Raw genomic sequence first — 24,266 nt, 5'->3', positions numbered from 1 at the left:
CACAGTTAAGCACCAGGTGGCTGATACATGCAACAGGTGACTTAACGGGTAGCCCTGATTAGGCTCCAGGCTCTCGAGTCGAGTTCTAGGTGCCTCAACCGGATACCAGATGGCTTGAATCTGGCCACAAATGTCCGAGCCAAGCACTATGTGGCCAATCTCGAGTAACAGGTGTCTTGACAGAGCCCCAGGTGTCCTACCCATCTCCACCAAGGCAAAGCAAGCTCCAGGTGTCTTAAGCTACGACAAGTGTCCTACACCTGTCCGAAAAGTATGTACTCTGACAGGCATCCCGAATCCTATATAAGGGGCAGGTTAGCATTGAATCCATACTTTATGACTCATTGAATATCCAACCGCCCTCTAGATAACTCGACATAACTGACTTGACCATCGGAGTTACAAGCCTGGGATATCACTCCAGGCCCTCTGACCTCGTTTTCCCTCTTACAGGACACACCCGAGCTGCTCTAGGGACTTATGCACTTTTTGACGACATCACTATCCTTCCACCTTTTTTATTTATTTCTCTGTCCGCCTCTTTCTTTTGACAGCCTATACTATGTTTACAACCTTGTATTCTATGGATTTCTAAAAGCCCCATAACATCACAGTTAGTAATAAAGAAGGAACAAGAAAGTTAAATGTTTCTCTAAATGGACTAATCTGTAGTTTTTATAGAGCTTTCACTTCATTAGTACGTTATACTCGATACATCTGAAATCCCAATATAAAGTTGATGGCAAAATGGATCTCCTAAAGATCAAAGTGGCTCAATGGATTTTGCACAAGGACAAAAGCAAGGGACATCCTATATGCTCAATTATGAGAGGATGGTCCATGGTGGTTGATTATACTCAAACAAGCCAACAAATTCTTCATCGTTGAACAGTCTCTGAAGAAAGATATATTAAACTGAATTTTGATGGGTGTTGCTATGGTATATTAATAGGAATTAGAGTACTTAGAAGTGAAATTGGCTTTGCATTATTTACTCAGGTAGTCAAACCCAGTGAAAGAAGGAAACTCTTTTGAGAGTATCGATACTTGACCTATGACAAGGTTTAAAACTAGTTACTCTTCCAATAGAAACAAATTGATTTTTAAATGTTATAGTCAAGTGGTAATTTCCCGGTGCATTCCCGCAACCTATGGTTCTTGGTCTCTTAGACATATGATAAGAGAGGCTAAGGCTTTGGCTTCAAATATGAATTGCTCCTTCAACTGGATCATGAGGTCATCCAATAGCCTAGCCGATTCTTTGGCAAGAGGAATCACACGATCTGATTTGGCTTGGAGAGCTCCAGGCCCAGGGTTCAATTTGTAACAAGTGTAATATGCAAAAAAGGTTTCAACCATATAAGCTGTTTTGTACTGTTTTCTTTTGGAGCAATAATGCTTTGTTTTATACTGGTTCTCACATAACAAAGAGTGATGGCAAATATTTCAAACAATGTTTTAAAATGTGGTGGTGTGACGCCAGGCATTTCACTGCCTAGAGGCGTGAGGCCTAGTTTAGAATGTAAGAGGTGTAAGCCTCCCATAAGAAGGGGATGAAGAGGAAGAAGAGGAAGGAGGATGAGGCGAATGAGACCTAGTTCATCTTTCTTCCTTTTTCATACGAGTCATGCATGAGGCGTACGCCTCTAGCACACCTCATGCAAAAGGTGTATGAGGTGTGCATCTCATGGATCTGAAGCATAGGCTTTAGAGGCACCAGTGCCTCTGAAATACACCTCAGGTCGTTTTAGGGCAGCTCTAGCTATATGCCTCCCATGCCTTTTAAAACACTGAATTCAAATTTTGATCATCTCATCATCATCATCATCATCATCATCATCTAAGCCTTATCTAAACTATATGGGGTTGGCTACATGAATCCTGTTTTGCCAATCTACTTCGACCCATGTCCTTTTTGGTCTGCCCCAAGCCCTTCTAGCTCCTTCAACTTGTCACATATCATTTCTTCTTAAGGATTCTATAGTTGTCTTCTATGCATGTGGTCAAACCATCTTAGTCTAGTTTCTATCATTTTATCACCCATTGGAGCTACTCCTAAGTTTCTTCAAATTGTGATTATCTGAAGAGACCAAAAAAAAAAGAATTATAATCAGAAAGGCACCTTTGTGTTATTTCAGGCTTGGGTTTCATGCCAGGCCCATTCAAATTTTGGCAAAAGTCAAGCCCAAGACCGGCCCATGAACAGGTTACAGGTCTACTTGTGACATCAATGGGTCCTTTAATTGAAACATAGACTCAAAAACACACACAAAAACAATAGTAATAATAATAATAATAGTAATAGTAATAGTAATACAAAAGTTACAAAAACTATTCATTATGACAAAACTAAAACCAAGATCTGTCTTGAAATACTTTTAGGTGATCCCAAGTACAAGAGCAAAAAAACTGTGTAGATACTAGAATATGCATCTGAGATTAGAACCATCCATTTTCACATAATTCAATGACTCACACAGAAATTATATTGCACACATCAAACACTAGTTATCTTGAGAAGATTGAGAAGAATGTGGAAGAACTAACCTTCAACCACGAGTCCACAAAGGCCCTAGAGACGACTGGTCATTTCTTGCATGAGCAGCCTGAGTACGCATTGGAGGTGCATGGACAGTTATTGGAAGAACCCACTCCCCTTTATCTCTCCCCTCTATAAGAAGGGAATGTTCATATCTGAGATACAAGAAAGGATCAGAAACAGAGATTGCTTGAAAGAGATGATTTACAAGTGCCCACTCCCCTTTCTCTTCCCTTTCCCTATTGCTGCTCTTTTCTTATTTATTTGCAGCTGGAAAAAAATGTATGTGCAGAAAATAATCTTATGATGTTGACCCTGTGAATTATGGAACAACACCCGGATGAAATTAAAGCAGTTATATCAGACTATTCAAGAACAAATATGTGAAAACATGGAAGGCATGCAGAAAAGTCTACATATTTAAATGTGTCCTATAGAAGAGATTTAGAGTGCAGAAAATCAATCATATTTGCTTATCTCTAACCTTAACATGTTTTTATTTTTTATTACATATATTATTTTTTTTTAAATAAGTTAACTGATTTCAGTGGACATCTAGGTTGTGCCCATTCAGTGGTACCAAAGTTCCATCTCGGAGTACTCACATTATATTCTCCTTTACTAAAGAATTGGGAACGCACTAACAGTGCCACTGTATATTAGAAATTCACATTAAAAAAAGCACAGTAGACAATATTGAAAAAGAAAGGTAGCAGGTGATTATTACTTCCAACTGGAATTTTCAACAAAACTGAACTATGAATCAAGCATAAAAACCAACTTTTTTTGATAGGTACAAGAGGGTCCACAAGTAGAATGATAATGTTTGGTGTTTATCTCAAATAGGAAATTGTAAAATCATTAAAAAAAAACGGGAAATTTGTTCAAGAATTTTATGGCTTTTTCTTTCATTTGAGGAAAAATTCCAAAAACAAGCAGGTACCTTTGTGTATATTTTTGTCACCCAATTTCCCAGAGCAGAATTTCATGTGTTTGATGCTCAATTCCCTTAACAGCAACTTTGTTCAGCTATATTCTTGTTGCTCTAAGGTTCAATAACCCAAATGCACCCAAAAGGGATACTCCAACCACTAACATGCTATAGTGATACTAAATACAGTGATACGAATACGATATGACATACAAAAGCATCGGTTAATCCCATATTAGAAAATCTCAAAATACAAATAAAAGATCATAATTCAATTACATCAATATTTCTTATGGGGTGCTAGGCAGTAGGCACATGTTCCTTTGTATATCATTTGTTCACAGAATTAATAAAGTTTTTAACAGTTATTACCAATAATAAACAATGACATTAATATGGTGTATGTGACACCATCACAGTGGCAAACAAATTAAAAATCTTGAAAGGACTATCCAATGTTGTGTAGCCCATTTGCCAACAGGCCCTATATATATATATATATATATGTATGTAAAGAGACTGGGCCGAACGGGCCCTAGTATCTATTATTGTAGTTTGTTTTTTATTTATTTGTTGCTAATGGGCCTATCTTAATGGGCCTGTTATTTCTTTTTCTAGTTCTCTTTATGTTACTGCCTAGCTGGCCAACCACTTAAGGGTATACTTGTAATTATGTTAAGACTGACGTTTAGTAAAAGGATTAGAGAAGGGAGGGAAGAGATATTCGAACTCTTCTTCTTCCTCCTCCTCTTTTCTCCATCTTCTTTCTCTTGTACTGCTGTTCTCTTCTTTTCTTCCTCTTTTCTCTTTAATTTTTCCAAGTTTACATCTGTTTTAGAGGACTGATTTACATCTTGGTATCAGAGCAGGTTTCTTTCTTCCTTCTTTTCCTCTTTCTCTTTTCCCATACACCCTTCGATTAAGAGAGTGTATGGAGAGATAGCTTCTCTATAGTTCAGAGGATCTTTTGCCTAGTTGGTAGAGAGTTTGGGAGGTGTCTTTTGACTTCTAAAAGAGGGCGGTTCAGGTTTGGAAGAGATTGGGAAGCTTTGGTAGGAGCGGTTGTATCTTCTCTCTTTCTCCCCAACAGCCGAACGCAGTAAAACCCTAGTTTTCAAGCATTTGGGTACTAGTTTGACTTCAAGTTTATAAAGACCAAATTTTTGGTTTTTGATTTTCGTTTGATTAATGAAGCAATACGGAAGTGAGTTCAAGCAAGTTCCGGCTTTCGGGCCTGGCTCGGTAGATTCCATTTTGACTAGTGTGACCACAATTAAGCTAGATGGGACAAATTATCTTGCTTGGGAACAATCTATAAGAATTTATGTCTGTAGCAAAGGAAAATTAGAGTACCTCATAGGCAGTAAAGTGAAACCTGAAGAGACAGACCCTGAATTTGAGAAATGGATGCAGGAGAACTATACTGTCATAGAATGGTTGGTCAACTCTATGCAGCCTCATATAAGTCAGCACTATCTTTGGATGTCCTCAGCCAAGGAGATTTGGGACAGTGTTACTGAAACTTATTCACAGAAGTTGAATGTGGCTAGAGTCTACAAGCTGAAAAGTGATGTGAAAAACCTAAGACAGGGGGGATAAGAGTGTAGCAATCTACTATATATTGAAATCCTTATGGCAGGAAATCGATGTTATGGAGACAGTTATATGGGAGAGTAAGAATGATGCAGAAATGTTTAGGAAGTTGGTGGAAAGAGACAAGGTTTTTGAATTTCTTACTAGACCCAACCCTGAGTTTGACATTATTAGGCAGAATATTCTGGCCAAAGATGAGATTACTCTTGCCCAAGCATATGCTATGGTGAGCAGTGAGGAGAGTAGGCGGCAGGTTCAATTACAGAGTCCACCTACGAAACACTTTTCACATGCTGGAATAAAGCCGAAGGGTCCAACTAAGAAGGAGCAAGTATGTGAATATTGCAAGAAACCGAGGCATACGAAGGACACTTGCTGGAATCCTGATCTTCTACCTGACCGGTTTAAGAATAACAACAATTTTAAGAAGGGCAGTCAGACAGGAAAGCCTAAGACAGCTAATGTTGCCATAGTACCTGAAGGAGGAAGTAAGGAGAGTGAAGAGATGTCCACCATTGAACAGTTGGCATCAATGAAGGTAGAATTAGAAAAGTATGGAAGGCTATTAAATCACTTGGAGGCTACTGTTTCTACATCTCACTCTTCAGGCAACACATCATCATCATCAGCTTTTGCTCACTCAAGTATTCATGCTTCTACAAACCATGCTTCAGTTTCAGGTAATCATAAAATCCCTTGGATCATTGATTCTAGTGCATCAGACCAATATGACCAGCTTGTCTAACCTTTTCTGTTCATACCATCTTCTCTCTGGTAAAGAAAAAATATCCCTTGTTGATGGGTCATCTTGCTGCCATTTCTGGAAATGGGGACATAAAGACCTCTAACACCCTTTATTTATCATATGTCCTTCATGTCCCTAAACTTAATACAAATCATTTATCTGTTAGTAGCTTAACTAAATCCATGAACTGTAGCATACCTTCTTTCCCACTCATTGTATTTTTTAGGACCTACAGTCTTAGAGGATGATTGGGAGTGGCCATGAGGCGAATGGAATATACTTGCTGGACACACCTGATAGAGCTCTTGGTCCACCTCATGGAGTTGCCTTGGAGTCAGTCTTGTCAGTCTGTTGACAAAGTCATGTTATGTCACTTTCGGTTTGGTCATTTGTCTTTTCCTACTTTGAGTCATTTATTTCCAGATATGTTTAAGGTTGTGAACTAGCAAAGCATTACAGACAATCTTATTCAGTAAGCAATAAAAGATCTATTTCTCCTTTTCATATTGTTCACTTTGAAGAACTACTGGAGACATAGCAAAGGGTTCCTCAGATTTCTCCCCCTCAGGAGGAATACTAAAGAAAGGAGTCGACTCAACAAATGTTACATCCCTAGATACAAAGTGGGTGCCACTAACCGAATCAAAACAACAATATCCCTTCTGTGTGGAGGCACATCCCAGAAAAACACATTTACAAGCCTTAGGTTCAAATTTGTGTCTTTGATGGCTGTGAACATGCACATAGAAAGTGCACCCAAAAACATGGAAAGGAAGAGAGAAGAGATCATCATCAGGAAAGAGAAGGCTAAAGGGGGTTTTGAAGTTAAGAACCCGAGAAGGCATACGGTTAATAAAAAAGGTAGCAGTAAGGACAGCATCTCCCCAAAATTTTATAGGAACATGGGATGCAAAAAGGAGGGATCTGGCAACTTCAACCACATGTCGGTTCTTCCTTTCCGCCACTCCATTCTGTTGTGGAGTGTAGGAACAAGAACTTTGATGAATAACCCCAAAAGTTTCAAGATAGGCTGAAAGGATTTTCTCAAAATACTCCTTAGCATTATCAAAACGGAATATTTTGATCCGGGTGTTAAACTGGGTGAAAATGAGTTCATGAAATTTTTGCACAATAGCCGGTACTTCATCCCTAGATTTCATGAGATAAATCCAAGTGTAACGAGAGTAATCATCAATAAAAATGATAAAGTACCTGTAACTCCCCATAGTAGGGAAATGATATGGCCTCCACACATCAGAGTGAACAATATGAAAAGGAGAAATAGATCTTTTATTGCTTACTGAATAAGATTGTCTACAATGCTTTGCCAGTTCACACGGCTCACAATGAAGACTTGATAAAGACACTCCCTTAAACATATCTGGAAATAAATGACTCAAAGTAGGAAAAGACAAATGACCAAACTGAAAGTGACATAACATGACTTTGTCAACAGACTCTTCCCGTTCCTTTTAGTCATCTCATGAGGTGTCCACTTCTCCCATTGGACCTACCTCCAATATTCCTGTTCCTTCTCCACCTCATCCTGTTCTCCAAAGGTGGTACCAAAGGCACAGATTCAAACATGGGCAAGTTGTTTCCACTCCTACAGAAGAGCCTCTTGCTCCTCCCATCATTACTGAGGTAACAGGTCAGCCTTCCTTTGACCCATCTACTTCTTTCCCAGACCTTGATCTTCCTATTGCTCTCCGCAAGGGCAAGCGGAAGTGTACAACCCATTGTATCTCCAAACACCTGTCTTATAGCCTTCTATCTCCTACCTATTACTCTTTTCTTGCTTCTGTTTCTTCCCATGTGATACCCAGGTCTGTACCAGAAGCCTTATCTAAACCTAAATGGAGGGATGCTATGATGGCTGAACCGGATGCTTTGCATAAGAACCATACCTGCGATATTGTTGACTTGCCTGAAGGGAAGGAACCAGTGGGTTGTAAATGGGTATTTGCCATTAAATATCACTCTTATGGCTCTATTGAGAGGTTTAAGGCCAGGCTGGTTGCTAAAGGTTACACTCAGATGTATGGTATTGACCATTTTGAGACATTTGCTCCTATGGCTAAGATGACCTCAGTTCGGGTCTTGTTATCTCTAGCTGCTACTTTGATTGGCCTCTCCATCAGTTTGATGTTAAAAATGCCTTCTTGAATGGAGATCTACATGAAAAGGTCTATATGTCTTTGCCTCTGGGGGTGATGTATGGAAAGGAAATGCAAGGAAAGGTGTGTAAACTGCAGAAATTCATTTATGGTCTCAAACAGTCTCCTCAGGCTTGGTTTGAGAGGTTCAGGGCTGCTCTTGTCTCCTTTGGTTACACACAAACTCAATCTGATCATACCCTGTTCTCGAAAAGAAGTGGCTCTCTGGTGACCTTTTTGATAGTTTATGTTGATGATATTGTGGTCACGGGTAATGACACCCAAGAGGTCAGTAAACTCAAAAGATTTCTTAACTCTAAATTTGAGATCAAGGATTTAGGAGATCTTCGATACTTTTTGGGCATTGAAGTTGCTAGATCTAAGGATGGTATCTTCATTTCTCAGCGCAAATATGTTCTTGACCTCCTTGTTGAGACTGGTAAACTTGGTGCTAAACCAGCCTCCACTCCTATTGATCCCAATCATAAACTTTCTGCTACAGATGGTGAACTTTTATCTGATAGGGGAGTGTTTCAGAGACTGCTTGGGAAGTTGTTATATCTTTGCATGACTCGGACGGACATTTCCTATGCAGTGAGTGTTATTAGTCAATTTATGCATTCTCCTAGAGATACTCATTTAGCTGCTGTAGAAAGAGTTTTGTGTTACTCAAAAGGTACTCCAGGGAAAGGTATTCTATTTGCCAAACATGGACACATGAAGCTAGAAGCATTCACTGATGCTGATTGGGCAGGATGTATTGATGATAGGAGATCCACCTTGGGTTATTGTGCTTTGGTGGCAGGGAACATTGTTTCATGGAGTAAGAAACATTCTGTAGTTGCCAGATCCTCGACTGAAGCAGAATACAGGGCAATGGCACATGGTGTATTAGAATTACTGTGGCTACGATCCCTTTTAGAAGAATTGGGGATTGACTATGAGAAGCCAATGATGCTCTACTATGACAACCAAGCAGCTATCAATATTGCACATAATCCTGTTCAACATGATAGAACTACGCACATTGAGGTTGATAGACATTTGATATGGGAAAGAGTTTCCTTAGGAGAAGTTTGTTTGCCATTCATCACCTTTGAAGAACAGTTGGCTGATATTTTGACCAAGGGAGTTCCAAAAGGGAAGCTGACACACTATATAAGCAAGTTGGGCATGATTGACATCTATGACCAACTTGAGGGGGAGTGTAAAGAGACTGGGCCGAATGGGCCCTAGTATCTATTCTTGTAGTTTGTTTTTTATTTATTTGTTGCTAATGGGCCTGTTGTTTCTTTTTCTAGTTCTCTTTATGTTACTGCCTAGCTGACCGCCCACTTAAGGGTATACTTGTAATTTATGTTAAGACTGAAGTTTAGTAAAAGGATTAGAGAAGGGAGAGAAGAGATAATTCGAACTCTTCTTCTTCCTCCTCTTTTCTCCATCTTATTTCTCTTGTACTGCTGTTTTCTTCTTTTCTTCCTCTTTTCTCTCTAATTTTTCCAAGTTGACATCTGTATATATATATATACCAAAGGTGAAAATGGTAACATAAACAATGACAGTATCATACATTTCAGTTGTACCTAGTCCAGTCTACATTCTTCGGAGTAGTAAAGAATTCAAATCGGAGAGCCCATTGCACAGAAACACGGGGTGTGGAAAATGACATGGGTCCATCCATGGGAATAGAAAAAAGAAAGCTTGTCTGCACCAAATCTGCAACAACTTCATGGTAATCACTCTGAACCTAAAAGAAAAGACAAATTGGTTAGAAAAATTAACTGAAATTGATGCCAACACTGAGGAATAAACCATAAAGGAGTATGGCAAAACTGAAGGTGAACAAAAGCAATAAAACACAAAATAAATTAACAGAAATAAACATTTTGGCATGGACACTCGTACTGATTTCAAAGCAGATAAAATGTGTTGCAGTGCCCTCTGAAAGCCCATCAAACTTAACATACCTTTATAGGGCTCAGATCTGCTACCCGCAAGCTGTTCCCACATCTATACCCCCGAGACATTACAGGTGCACATTGGGAACATCTCCATTGTCATTCGTGGGGAGATGTTCCCAATGCACGGTGGTGGTACTCTGTGGGTAGGTATGTGGAAACAATTAGTGGGTAGCAGATCCAGAGTGACCTTTATAGGTTTGGAAGACTATATAACATTAGTACAATTTTTATACATTGATAAAGCAAGAATACTATATAGACACAATCATCTTAAAAATACTTCTATGACATCGGAACAAAAGAGTACAGGAAAAATGAGTATAAGATATTATCCTGGGGTCTTGACAAAAAGCATGTGATACTGACACCTTGAGGTTCACATCAAGGAAAGGATCAAGGAAAACACCTCAAGCCTCTAACCTTAGAAGGCTGAATGCTTGCCTCTAAACTTAAGTATGCATGACTGATCCAAATAAGTAAGAAAAAACAAGGAAGTTTGTCTTAAATTGGGGTTCTTTTTTTTTCTTTTCTTTTCTTTTCTTCTTCCTTTTTTTTTAATTTTTTGAACTGGTGTTCAATTTACTATGGCATGCATAGGAAAGTTGGGATGGATATTAACATGGATTTCAACAAGTCAGATCATTATGCACATACAATTTGGTTAAGCAAGATATGGATTTCAAATAGTAGATCTGCTTAAATTGGATGAAATCTAGATCCACCCCAATGTGATCCAACTATGATCTGATACACCAAAGTTATTTATGTATATAAATATATGCATATACTGATAAAAAAAGGCATGAGCATATAAACTAAACATAAATTTGTAAATAACATTAGTTTGGTTTTCATGTACTTATCTGAAAGGTTGCGGGCTTCAAGTCTTGTGACAGTTTCAGTTGAATGGAAGACAATTTCAGTTTATTTTCTCAAGGATATATAATAGAGTCACAAGGAACATTTTTTTAGTGCTTTTATAATGATACATGATATCCAGATCCAATTAGTCTGATCCAAACCCAATGAATTGGGCTTAATTTGAATCTGTATTAATCAGATTATTCTGGGAAGTTTTCATAAATGATTCTTCCTCAGGTATATCCAATCTAAATCAGACCTGTCAACAGCCCTATATTCAGAAAAGTTACAGTTGGAATTTGTGGATCTGAGTCACTGTATTTTTTCTTTTTTATGAACATCAACAACAATCAAAAGGATTTTACTAAAGAATCAAGAAAGAAAGGTAGGCTGCTGCTTTGCCTAAGATGGGTAAAAGGAAGACCCATGATACACAGCTAGAAGCTGATGAGCAAAATACTGTAAGTTCTTTCTTTCTTTCTTTTATCTTTCTTTTTTTCCCTGGTAAGGGCATCTAGAACAGTTTAAGCAAAATAACACAATGTCACTGTTATTAACAAAAAATCTAGAGAAGTAGGAAATAGAGAGTGCCAAGGATTTAGGTAGAATTTAACTAAAGGCCTGAAAAGGACTAGGGAGGAGTTCCAAAAAGAGGAAAATTGCTTTATATGGAGTTCTCTTTAAGTTAACATCCCAGTGTTTCCATCCCTACTACAAGGTGATGTGGACAGAAAAACAAGTTATATGCAGCACTTGAAGTATACAGCAATAAGAATAAAATACCAAGCTGAAAACAACAAAACAAGTTGAATTTTTAGAGATTTTAGACTTGGGACTTCTTCTGGAATAGTTTCACTACAATAACAATGGCATCAAGCTGGCCACTCGCGGGACATGCAATGATAGAGGGATTGGAAGGTGCCAAAATGGGTTGACTCCTCAAAACCAAAGCTCCCAATACTTGAAAACCCTAGTTGGGGCTGAGCTATAGCTAAAACAAGAAAAAAAGAACCAAAAAGACCACTACAGAAACAACTTCCTTGTCTTTTATAAGACTCAATGGCTTGTTGGACAAGCCAATTAAAATATTTACAAATAAGCCCCTAAAATGTTCCCTTTGACAAACAACTCCTTAAGAACAAAAAAACTTCAAACAAACCCCCAAAAGACAAACTTTTGTTACAAAAAGACCCAAGACCAAAACCAAACAAATGTGCACCCAACTGCCCCTAACCAGATTCTGAATTATGAAAACGATGAAAATACCCCTGGATCCAAACTGTCAACAAAGCTACTTAAAAACAACAATTTGGGATCCTACTACAAAAAACATACAATGATACAAATATAGAACACATTCACATTTCTCTCTTTTTTTCTTTTTTTCTTTTTTTCTTTTGGGTTCATCATAAGGCATTCTAGGGCCTGGGACACAAGTAATGGATGAAATTCAATAGATGGTCCATCACTTGATTTCTACAAAAAAGATAAGATTAGCCTATGTTTCAATCATCAATTAGAACATAGGAACAACATAACAATCATAATAGCAAGAGATTATTAGGGAGAGAACAGGAAGAAACGAGAGAAAGTCCTTAGAAGCACTTGAGTCCTCCTAGGAATAAATAAGTCATAGGAATCCCCACCAAGTTGGTGGCATCGATTTCAAATTAAATTCAACATCATTAGTCAACTTATGGGATATATTGACAGAATTATTGTTCTGCCTCTGCTAACAAAAGTGAAAGAAAAATCACATAACTTCATATCTACTGATCCAGTGACTATGAAACCATGAACATAAGTAAACAATTTTCTAACTAAAAATCCTAATGGCTGGATTCCACACTGGATAAATACAATTTTTTGCAGAAATACACTTAGAACCCCAAAAAACCCAAGATAAGCAAACAAAAATCTACCTAAGTCCTAAGACTATCACTATTGACATGTAAAAAATTATTGAATGGCCTATTTGAAGATGTCATCCAATTGAGAGTTTCTTTTATAGATTTCCTAGCCAGTGGAATTTGATATAATAACCATGGCATTTCATCTCCACTTCTTGGAATTGACAGTTTTACATCTTAATATCGTTGACTTTGCATATAAACTGCCAATTGAAGGTCATTGTTTTTCAGTATGTACAAAACTAGGAAGATAAATCTTACTCAAGTTCCTCTTCATGTTAATCTTATATGTGATGTTTGAGCAGTTGATGCATCATACATACATAGGTAAAATACATTCATTCACCATTCCCCTAGGCCTTTAACTCCCTTCAGCCCCAAATTCAAAATTGTCAATATACCCTTACAACATGGGTAAAATACTCTCCATTTCTATCTTTTTTCTTTCAATTCCATAAACATATATTCTAACAAATCATGGAACTCTCGCCCCTCCAGATAGAAGCTCCATCATTTTGATCTACTTTATTTGCCCGATAACTATGATTTAGTGTTTTAAGTTTTCAAAAAACAGGGCTTAACTTGTGTGTGTATGCATGTTATAACAGTAAAGTTGTATTAATCTCGACAAAAGGTAAAGAACAAATTCTATATATTATGAATAACAAACTTGATATACAAGCTCAAAATTATGACACATATGTCAAAAATACATCAAGTATATCCAAGAAAAATGATGAATTGGATGTCAATATAGCACGAAAACATGCACAAGCAATATGCCTAGATTCTCTACAAACAAAAGACAACATTAGAAAAAGATAAGAACATGATACACTTTTATCACATTTTATCTTTATGATAATTAAATAAAGGTTCTTCATGATGGGTTTAGTTTCTTACTGCTGTGTACTTTGCTTGTACTTTAATAATTGAAGAGGTTGTGAAATTGTTACTGATAAAAAATAACTCAAAACATGATAACATCACTTTTTTTTATCAATCATGATAAATTGATAACATCACTTGAAAAGCATGTTATCAATTCATACAACTTTATTTCAAACATTACGTATTATTTCACTTCTGAGATGCTTCTTTGTTTTGCTTGGGTGTTATTGCAACAGTCTTTTGTAATTTCTTCTTTTTCATTATTGAAGCTCTCTTTTATTTTACCACCCAAAATTATTTTTCATTGTTGTTGAAAAACAGACTGACCATGTTAACCTGACAATTAAAACTGGTAACCATAGCCTCATACAGCAAGAAACAAACTCATACATGCTACGCTTTTAAACAATGAATATGAAAAAAAATAAAAGGATACCTTTGTGATTGTTGGGGAATTCCTTCGTGAAGGATGAATAAAACGCTGACCTATAGTTTCTGAAGTCTCCAAGGTTATTGAAACCTGTAAGATATTAATGACTTTGTCATTATAACTCCATGACAAGCAGCAATTCAGCTTAAAAGTGAAAGAGCCATAAAATTAGAAGAAAATATTATATTACTTCAAAGGAATGTTCTACTGAGCCAAATATACAAGTACCTCAAGGCATCTCCTTGTTCCTTCTTCATGAAAGAAGGTGAGAGTCCCACCAATCTGTTGCCAAATATAAAAAATGCCATAACTACATTAGACATTGGAGTAATGCAGAACATGAAATTAAGGATATATAGAATGTTTACCATGTCACTGAAGTAATAAGTTGAGTCAGAGTTCTTTGGAGAAAATCGGAGCAAAACTTGGTCATCCAACCTGATATTATAAGACTTTCCTCGAATAAAGCCTTCTGCTGCAGAAAATGATTTTCACAAATAAGCTTACCAGACAAGTTGGGAAATCCTAGAGATTGGACAGAACATTGTTACTGATACTAGAAGGAAATTATGATGATTTACATGCAATAGGTTCAATATTTCCATGTACAACAGGAAGTTCTCTATCATCTTCAGTGGAGATCAGATTTCTATGCTTTGTCAGCTCCCTTGGAGAGAGAACAGATGGAGGCCTCTTATAGGGTGGAAATACATCTGTTGGGAAGAATAAGCCATCATTTTAAAAGTTGGCTTGCACAATAAACTCAAACACGTAAAGAAGTATCTGATAAAAATATACAGAAAGCATTGTTAAATGTTAAACAGTTAATGTTCCCATAATTGAACACATTCTGTAGAATAAAGAAATAAATTCAGAAAGGGGCATAAGAAAGCACAATTGGTAAGACGACACTGCAGAACCAAGAATACATGAGAAACCATTTCTCAATCATGATACTAGTTCTTGTTTATGGAAGTGCTTCATATCACCTGGATCATCCAAGACCTCAGCCACAGAGAGCTGAGTAAGTGCTGTGGAATATAAACTTGCACGCTCTCCTTGGAGATATGACACATCCTTGTTTGAATTCCTTGCTACAGATTGCAAGGATAGAGATCTTCCAAATGGTAGGTCTACAGTTCCCTTAGTCGGATTATAAGAAGAAACAGAGGATATCTCATCCCTGGAGCTTTCATAGCCTTCCTCTACCCCATCATACATTTCATTGGCTCTAGACTGCCAAAGAAAAAACATAGAGTTGAATTTAGAAAATCATACACTAAAATAATTTATGAAAATTAATTCATGAAAGAATATATTCTTAGACTGGCTGATCATGACCCAAGAACTTGAAACTAGGTAGTGATACCACTTCCAATTGAACACATGGAATAGATATATCTAAAGGCACCATAACTGCTTACCCATTCAGAGTCTGCATCCTTCTCTTTCCAATATATATCCATTTGGAAGACTGTAGAAGATAAAACCCCTGCAGGTGGTGGCAGGCACAATTCAAGTTTCTAAATATAGTTGTAAAAATAAAGGGATATGTAATAGTTAGAACACATCCTGGAATCTATAGATAATTGGGACAAATAAATTTCAACTTTCAAGGAGGAACACACCATCACTTTGACCTTCTTCACTTAGAAAGCCACTGGTCTTTTGTGTGGCCCATATTTGTAGTGGAACACGAGCTTCCTGCAGTAATTAGAGTTTACATATAAAATGAACCATAGACAGAAAAAAAGAAAATGCAAAGCCTTTACAATATTTTACAAAAGAAACAATCCATATAAACATAAGGTCAAAAAACAACATAAGCTAAAATTAAAAAGTTTAAAATCATGTTTATCCCACTAAGTATGTCTTCCTAAGAGGCAATCATCACAAGGGTAAAAACATTTATCAAAGTTACCTAGATCAGAGAAAATGACCCCCTTTGTGCTATGCACCAGTAATTATAATTTACAAGTTTTTTTTTTATCAGTATAATTTGCAGGTTAAACCTTACTAGAGTTATAGGTTATTATAGAATATGTGTGTAGATTGAATTAATCTGTCCATGGTCAGTGAAGTTAGTCCTTTAAGAGGTGCCAAATGTCCTAAATAAGAGTTAGACAGTTCCACTCAAATGAAGTCCGAGAGAGAGAGAGAGAGAGAGAGAGAATCAAATAACAATAGCAACAACAATAAAAACAACAACAACAATAATAATAATAATATAGAAACTCATCATACTAGTTACAGAATTCCAACTCTTTCATTAACTCCTACAATAGGATGAGCACACAAGCTAAGCCCGGTTCTTTTGAAAACTTCTAGATTTCATAAATCATACTCTACAGAAAGTCTCTCTTTTTACATTTAGGGGGTGGGGCTGGTTTCTATTGTGTAATCAAGGTCCTATCCTAAAACCATTTTCTTATTTTTCCATTATTTATAAAAAAGATGTAGAAAGAGATAAGAGCATGAAAAGATAGAAGCTTTCTCAGTTTAACTTTTTGCTTCTTATACAAAGACAACAAGAAGAGTAGTCATGCTTCACAAAGTTAAATAACTATATATACCAAGTAACATTGGTCTTGGTCATGATATTACTTTCCAACATGCAAGCAAGTCATAATTTAACGCCATCAGCTAAATAACTATACTATTATGTTTGAAACAGAATCTCATAGAACACCATCAGCTAAAACTCAACCTTGACTATCATGTACTCAACAATCACAGAGATATTTAAAGCCATTTTCACAACCTTTTGAGCTACAAATAAAATATAAATAAATTAAACCAACCAGCTGAATGAGATCATTTATGGGCTCTCTGTGAGAATGCCCATTCTCCAATGCCAACCATCGTCCAGACAGCATGCTTCTAACATAGTAATGATAACGAATGGCAGTACCCCTGTATGATGGAGGTATGCTCTTTGGTAGTTCTGTTCGCACTATATCTGCAGATGTTCGAGGTATTTTCAACAAAAAAGAATTGTTATATCAAGCAATTACATATCAGAGGAAAATTGATTAAATGCTATGATGAGTAGGAAAGGCTAAAATCAGCATGAGCACATTATGCCAAACAACTTACTTTTTAGAACAATTAAATTAACCACAATTGAATTTAACATATTGCTGGATCTAGGGAACAGTCCAACAATATGTCAAACCAGAAGAGACATGATCAGGTTCAGGTACTTGAGTGTTTTAGAACCTTAAGGTTCTAGGCTCAAGCACAATTCAGCCCATTAGAGATCTTATATATATACATATATATATATATATATATATATATATCATAGTTTTCAAATTGCCAAGGCAAGGATAGGCAATAGAGGGTAGGGGTGTTCATTGTACAATTCAAAGTTCAAACTGCAAACTGAACCAAACCAAACCGAATTTGCAGTTTATGGTTTCGGTTTGGCTTATTAGATTTTACAAACCAAACCAAACTGTAAACCACAAATATGAATATATAATATCTAAACCAAATGTATAAAATTATAAATATATAATAACTCTTTAATTTTATAATAAAATAATAAAACAAAAGTTTCAACTTTTAACTTTTTAAGGGTGTCGTTCAGGCTTTCTAATTGGATTAAGCCCAATAGAATCATAGAATGGCCCAAAGTCCCCAAACCGTATTAGAAACCGCAGCAAACCATAATAAAACGGTTCGGTCTGGTTCGGTTTCCATGCCAAAATGGTTTGGTTTGGTCTGGGAATTTCTCAAACCGTAATTTACTAGTTTGGCCTGAGATCTTCTCCAAAATGCACCAAAGCAGACTGTGAACACCCCTAATAGAGGGATGCCTTGTCGCCTAGTTGCCTAGGCAATGGGATTTTTTTGAATAAAAATCATGAATCCTAGGGAAATTTCTTAGGTTCCATAGCAAGCAGCAGCCATCTTTCACTATTAATTGTCTATGATCTTCATAGAAAATGTATAAAAATCATTTAAAACATAGAAAATTGACATATTCATGAAAAATTAAAAGAAAGAAAAAGAAATTTCAAAAAATATATGGCTGAGACTCTATTTTTGTCCTAGAAAAAGAATAAAAGAAAAGATATACTGAAAGAAGAACAAGAAAATCAGTGTGTGTTGTTTGGACAAAATTTTGAGTTCTTCCATGCTTATTAGTTCAAGTTTTTAAGTATTGAAGGGTTCAAGACGGTATACATCTTGATTGAGCACCATGTAAGAAAAATAATAAAAAGAAAAAAGTATTTTACTTCAAACTAAATAATTTAGTTTAATAATGTCCGTTCAACTATGTGTCACTCTACATGTTAAGCTACCTTGGTTTTACCTAATTGTCATAGTTGGGTAGTATATCCTAGAGGTAGTCTCTATTTTATATGATAGTGGGTTGTTTTTGTATCATTGGTATAGTAACAATAGACATGCCTTTGCTGGGTTAATTGGTTTTTCATTTGGTTTATAACAACATGTTTGTGTTTTATTTTATCCTTTAACGTATATAGCGTGTCTAGGTTTTTTAAGAGGCCACAAGAAAGTGTTATGGCTTTGTGAGCTCATTGCTCCACATGTTAGACTACCTTCACATTTCTTGATTTTTTTTATCAACAAGAAGAAATTGATTTCATTAAAATAAGACAGTTTTAAGTTACATAAAGAGAGGGTAACCTTTCACCCAAGAAGCAGAAAACTGAGAAGCAGAGCCCAAAACAACTGCTGGCACATAGAACCCCCTATTTAGCTAATGTGTCATCCATCCCATTTGCAGCCTTTCTTGTCCAGGTAAAATTAGCATTTAGGTCCCTCTCCAAGCTTTCTATTTCCCTTAGAGCATGTTTGTAGATCCAAGGTACATTGCACCCGTTGGTAGTCCATGAAATATAAAATACTTCATATTTATTGATATTCCTAGTGAGGTAGTCTATCATATAATAGTAGATAGTTCATGTATTACTTGGGGTAGCAACAACATGAATGGATTCACTAGGTAATTTCATCTTTCATTCGATTGATAGAATGTCTATGTTTTATTAGAGGGTTGCAAAAAAGTTTGTGACCAAGTAGACTAATCGAAACCAAATCACCTTGGCATGCGTTCATGAAGTGATTTGATTTTAAATTTGATTATTAGCATGTTCGTGACTTGTTGGAGTGTCACAAGATAGTGTTGTGACCATGTGAACTTATTGAAATCAAATCACCCAGGCAAGCACTCACTAGGTGATTTGTTTTTTTCTTTTGATTGATAGCTTTTTGGTGTTTCATTGGAAAGTCACAAGAAAGTATTGTGACCATGATGAGTTGTAGTTACTCATCTTCAACTTGCGGATGACATCATCATTTTTTGTGAAAATGGAGATGAGTTGGCAGCAAGGAACCTTAGGTTGGTGGTTAACCTTTTTGAAAAAGTGACAAATCTGAAAGTGAACCTCAACAAGAGTGTGATAGCCGGGATTAAACTAAACCAAGAAAAGATAAATATTTGGGCAGAGGAATTAGGTTGTCTGCGGAGTGAGTGGCCTTTGAAATATCTAGGACTCCCTCTGGGTGCAAACCCAAAAAACTTAGGTTTCTGGGAACCAGTAATAGAGAGGTTTGAAAAGAAGTTGGCAGGATGGAAGAGAAATTATGTCTCACTGGGGGGAAGGATTACTCTTATCAGAGCCACCTTAGCAAATCTCCCAGTTTACTATCCCTCGGTGTTTAGTATGCCTCAAGCTATTGGGAAGGAATTAGAGAAGATAATGAGAAATTTTCTGTGGGAACCTGATGAGAAGAAGAGAGATCATCTAGTTAGATGGGAAGTAGCGACTAGAAGGAAGGATTTGAGAGGGCTGGGCATTGGAAGACTTATGGAGAGGAATGAAGCTCTCTTGGGCAAGTGGTTATGGAGATTCCCATGTGAGACAGATAGGCTTTGGTACAAAGTGGTAACTAGTATACATGGGCTCTCAGAGAATGGATGGGAAGCTGGAGTTTCCAGCAAGGCATCGAGCTATTCACCATGGAAAGCAATTCACAGACTTCTCCCCTCATTCCTTAGTCATATAAGATTTTATCTTAATTCAAGTAACAAAATCAAATTTTGGGAAGATATTTGGGTGGGGGAGTCTTCTTTAAAAACCCTCTTTCCCTCAATTTTTGCTCTTTCATCCCTCAAAGGTAGACCCATTGCTGATTTTCTTGCCCCCTCCCCACCCTTGTCTGGTCCGACTTGGAACCTAGGACTTCGCAGAAATGTCAGGGACTCAGAACTGGATTCTTTATCTTCTCTACTTCAGGTACTTGATGGGGTGTGGCTTGACACTTCTAAACAAGACACTAGACTTTGGTCTCCCCATCCTTTGGGTGTTTTCAGTTGTGCCTCTTTCTTCAAGTTTTTGTCTTCTCCTGCCCAACCTGAGGAACCCTTCCCTTTACAGGAAGTTTAGTGTCGACCTATTACTCACAAAGTGGGTGCTTTTTGTTGGGAAGTATATCATAGTGCAATTAACACTAGTGATCTGTTGCAAAGGAAAAGACCTAGTTGGTGCCTTTCACCAAATTGGTGCTATTTATGTAAGTCAAATGGTGAGAATGCTTTTCATATTCTTGTTTCCTGTCCTCTTGCTAGTAGCATTTGGGATTGGTTTTTCTACCTATTTGGATGCAGGTGGGACACCCCGATGAGCTTGGAAAGATTGTTTGCGCCATCTACTTTTAGATGGCCAAAGCGAAGAGGGAGAATGATGTGGAGATGAGCAATGGCAGCAGTACTATTGGGTATGATGGGAGGAAAGAAATCGGAGATTATTTGAAGATAAGGAAAGATGCAAGGCAGAAATGATAGAAAGTATTATAGTGAAGGTGATCTCATGGGTGAAAACACTGAACTTATTTTCAAATTTTACAGTGGATGATATGATTAGGAATTGGCGGCTAGTTACTTTCTCTTCCTCGGTGAAAAAGAAGATCCTGAAGGAGGAGTGGGTGCCCCCTGAACCAGGATTTGTCAAATTGAACTTTGATGGCAGCAGTTTCGGAAACCCAAGAAGATCTGGAATCGGAGGGGTTATAAGAAATGAAAGAGGAAATGTGTTGGGGCTGTATTCGGGTCCCATTGGAATGGGAAATTCCATTACAGCTGAACTGAAGGCAATGGTATATGGGATACAAAAAGCTAAGGAGATGGGGGTGGAAAGGTTGGTTGTGGAAGGGGATTCCAAAGTTATCATCAGTTGGCTAAAACAACATGACAGTACACCCTGGATATTCAGAAATGACATCAAGAAGATTAAAAGTCTATCCAAGGACATGCAGCTTTCAATTCAGTGGACCCATAGAGCAGCAAATGGATTTGCAGACCAGCTAGCCAAACAAGGGGTGAACAGGGATCAATGTTTCTGGGCTCAACTGTAAAAGTGAAAAGTAAATTTACTAGTGGATGCACTGTAGTGGGGTAGCCGAGGCTACTCATAAACTATAACCCCTGTAATTTCTTTACATTAATGAAATTTCTTTTTACTGATAAAAAAAATGTGAGTATTAGAACACATGTTAGGCTACCTTAGAGGTAGCCTCTATTTTTTCATATGTTAGTGGGTTGTTTTTGTATCATTTAGGGTAGGAAAAAGGCATGCACTCATTGGGTGATTGATTTTTCATTTGATTGTTAGCATGTCTGTTTTATAGTAGGGTTGCAAAAAGATGTCGTGACAATGTGAACTCATTGAAACCAAATTACCCAAGCATGCAATCATTCTAAGATAGTCCAAATGCTAAGTTGTCACAACTAGTTCAAGTACAAAATGAGAACTGACTTACATGTTTTTGTGCCACCTGAAGAAATGATTTGGTTTGAAATGATAGATGGCGTTGAACAATCCAGGAAAACCAGCTCACCTGTAGAGGGCAATAACAAATGAAGCAGTGCAACAAGAAGGTATCCATGTAAGCGTAGGTAAGACCCAAAATGACAATTATAAAGTTAATTAATTGGTAGCTCTATTTTCTTGTTGATATTATTCTTATGTGCATGAAAATATTCTTTTTTTTTCTTTAGGAAGGAAAGTAGGAACCTATGATCTTAATAAAACTCTATAAAACCCAATATCTTGGTAGTATAAACATGAATTCACCATAGATAGAAATCAAAAGGACAACATGAAATCACCACCAATATCTTGATTCCCCAAGGACTCAAAAGGAGGTGTTTGAAAGTTTGGGAGGTTGACCAAAAAAGGCAATCCCTTTAAAAAATTACTCTAGTAGCAACCATTTGCACAATTTGGGATGAAAGAAATAAAAGGACATTCAGCAATAAAGTTTCCTCTCCTCATGGCTGTGAAGTGGAAAAATGATAGGAATGGCATCTCCTTTGTGTGTGTGTGTGTGTGTATGTGTGTTTGAGATTGATCAATTGTATATGCTCCATAGAAAACTGACTTGACACGTTTTTTTTTTTTTTTTATCAATAACACTTTCATTAAATCATCAGTAGAAAATTTACAGGAGGAAGACAAACACACTTATCTTCCAAGAGCCACAAAGAGCCTCATGAAAGGAAAAAAAGAAGAAAAAGAGAAAAGAAGACACTAAAGTTACAGCTTAGCCCAAAACAGTGAATCCCTTTCTGCCCCTTGTTTAGCTAAACCGTCAGCTAGAGAATTAGCCGATCTTTTAACCCAACATGTCTTAACTTCCATCTGACTTGACACTTGTTTGTAGGAACCTATTGTTGAGGTCCATGGTACATGGGCAGAAATCAAATGTTATATTAACACACTAATTCTTGCTGTTTCCAGAAAAAGCATAGAAGAACCTCAACTTAATGTTGACCAGTGTAAGAAGGCTCTCAGTACGTAAGTATGGAAATCCACGAATTTTCGAAAAGTTGCAAGTGAAATCATCAAAATATAGTCCATGTTTGAGTAAAATAAATAAATGATTGCAAATTTAACAACCATCTTGATATCTACATCCAAATGAACTCACAGGAATTGGAAAAACAGACCTCTCTGATGCTTCGATCCTGGTAATGGTTTCTGCATGGAAAACCATTGAGTATCCAACTTCTCTATTCCTTTAATTTCAAAAGCAATCTTCTCAACCAGAAGTGACCATGGATCATCAGATTTATGCTCCCTCTCAGATATCTTGTTAGTGGCATTCGAGTTACAAATCTCAATGATCACAATAACTGATTCGCCAGGCCTATACGCATCTTTATCTGTTCGTATCTTCAAGGCTGGAGAACATGCAGCATTGAGACCAATGGAAGATCCATCAACCCTTTTCTCATCAGATATAAAGGAACCTCCTACCCCCAAAAAGGAGAACCGACGAGAAATGTTTGGAAGCATTTCCTCAGCACATCATTAAGTACCAGAATTATTTGACTTTCCAACTTCACAATTGGTTGAATAAAGAATCAGATACCTTTCTTTCTATTTGGACATGTCTTGGCTGCATAACAATGGCAGTAATCCATGAGAATATAGAATCAGATGCCTTTCTTTCGTGTTCCTTCATGAGATAATATATCACTATCCCATAACAGACAACAAGTACGATAGAAAGAAGACATTAACAGTAACCAATATACCAAATCATTAGAAATATACCCATAACTTAGAGGCCTCAGACTGGAGACAACGGTGTTGATTCATTTCAGGATGCAACATTTAAATTACATGGAAGTATAACGTTCAGCTGAACTATAAGTAAGCATAAAAGCATAACAATGTTGCCTAACAACTTCAAAATTTAGTTGACGATAGCATTTCATCAAAAATTATTGCAAACATCAGAAAGAATGACAGACTTTGTTGACTGAAGTAAATCAAGCATATTTATAACTGTCCTAGAAATGTTGCAGAATTTTACTGATCAAACTACACGGGAATATATACATAATCGATAATGATCATAAATTTAAAAAAAAAACAGCTATCATTGTATAAATTCAATTGATCTGAATGTCTTGGGATGTTCTAATCGAAAAAACTTAAAATAATTGGGAACTACGCCTGACATAATGCCCGATCGCAAAAATACGCCAAGACAATCACAGAATATTAGAGAAAAGTAACCATTTCAGAACCCTGATACTTTTGAAAACAGAGTACTTAGAGAATCAAAATAATGCAATGCCGAAGTCAGAGCTCCATAAGAGAACCGCAAAAATTAATTGATTTCATCCGTTCAATCGGAAGTGAGATTTAGTAAACAGGATATTACTAGTTCAAATAGGTGTCAAATCAAAGAAAAACAGATAGTA

At 36.8% G+C, this 24,266-nt stretch overlaps 1 protein-coding gene across 3 annotated transcripts in view; it reads right to left on the bottom strand.

The window, feature by feature from the left end:
- The window catches only part of LOC104591851 (immunoglobulin), a 34,498-nt gene that overhangs the window by 9,916 nt on the left and 316 nt on the right, over positions 1 to 24,266 (bottom strand). For 2 of the 3 annotated variants that reach the window (XR_016085625.1, XM_010250915.3), the window contains exons 2-13: positions 23,001 to 23,452; positions 21,812 to 21,889; positions 16,819 to 16,976; positions 15,646 to 15,721; positions 15,442 to 15,509; positions 15,007 to 15,253; positions 14,599 to 14,730; positions 14,386 to 14,492; positions 14,246 to 14,299; positions 14,024 to 14,107; positions 9,548 to 9,711; positions 2,548 to 2,694 (exon numbers count right to left, since the gene is read on the bottom strand). Coding sequence is in view for 1 of the 3 variants with exons in the window: in XM_010250915.3 (XP_010249217.1) it covers positions 2,550 to 2,694; positions 9,548 to 9,711; positions 14,024 to 14,107; positions 14,246 to 14,299; positions 14,386 to 14,492; positions 14,599 to 14,730; positions 15,007 to 15,253; positions 15,442 to 15,509; positions 15,646 to 15,721; positions 16,819 to 16,976; positions 21,812 to 21,889; positions 23,001 to 23,349 (1,662 nt within the window). In the remaining 2 variants the exon portion in view is untranslated. Of the gene's footprint in view, positions 1 to 2,547; positions 2,695 to 9,534; positions 9,712 to 14,023; positions 14,108 to 14,245; positions 14,300 to 14,385; positions 14,493 to 14,598; positions 14,731 to 15,006; positions 15,254 to 15,441; positions 15,510 to 15,645; positions 15,722 to 16,818; positions 16,977 to 21,811; positions 21,890 to 23,000; positions 23,453 to 24,266 lie in introns of all 3 variants that reach the window. The other variant, XR_016085626.1, reaches the window with a different exon arrangement.

Source organism: Nelumbo nucifera, chromosome 4 (genome assembly GCF_055504915.1).
Source record: "Nelumbo nucifera cultivar China Antique chromosome 4, China Antique-T2T, whole genome shotgun sequence".
In the NCBI taxonomy this organism is placed as follows: Eukaryota; Viridiplantae; Streptophyta; class Magnoliopsida; order Proteales; family Nelumbonaceae; genus Nelumbo; species Nelumbo nucifera.
The sequence above is the reverse complement of the archived record's forward strand: the minus strand, read 5'-3'. Positions and strand labels throughout refer to the sequence as shown.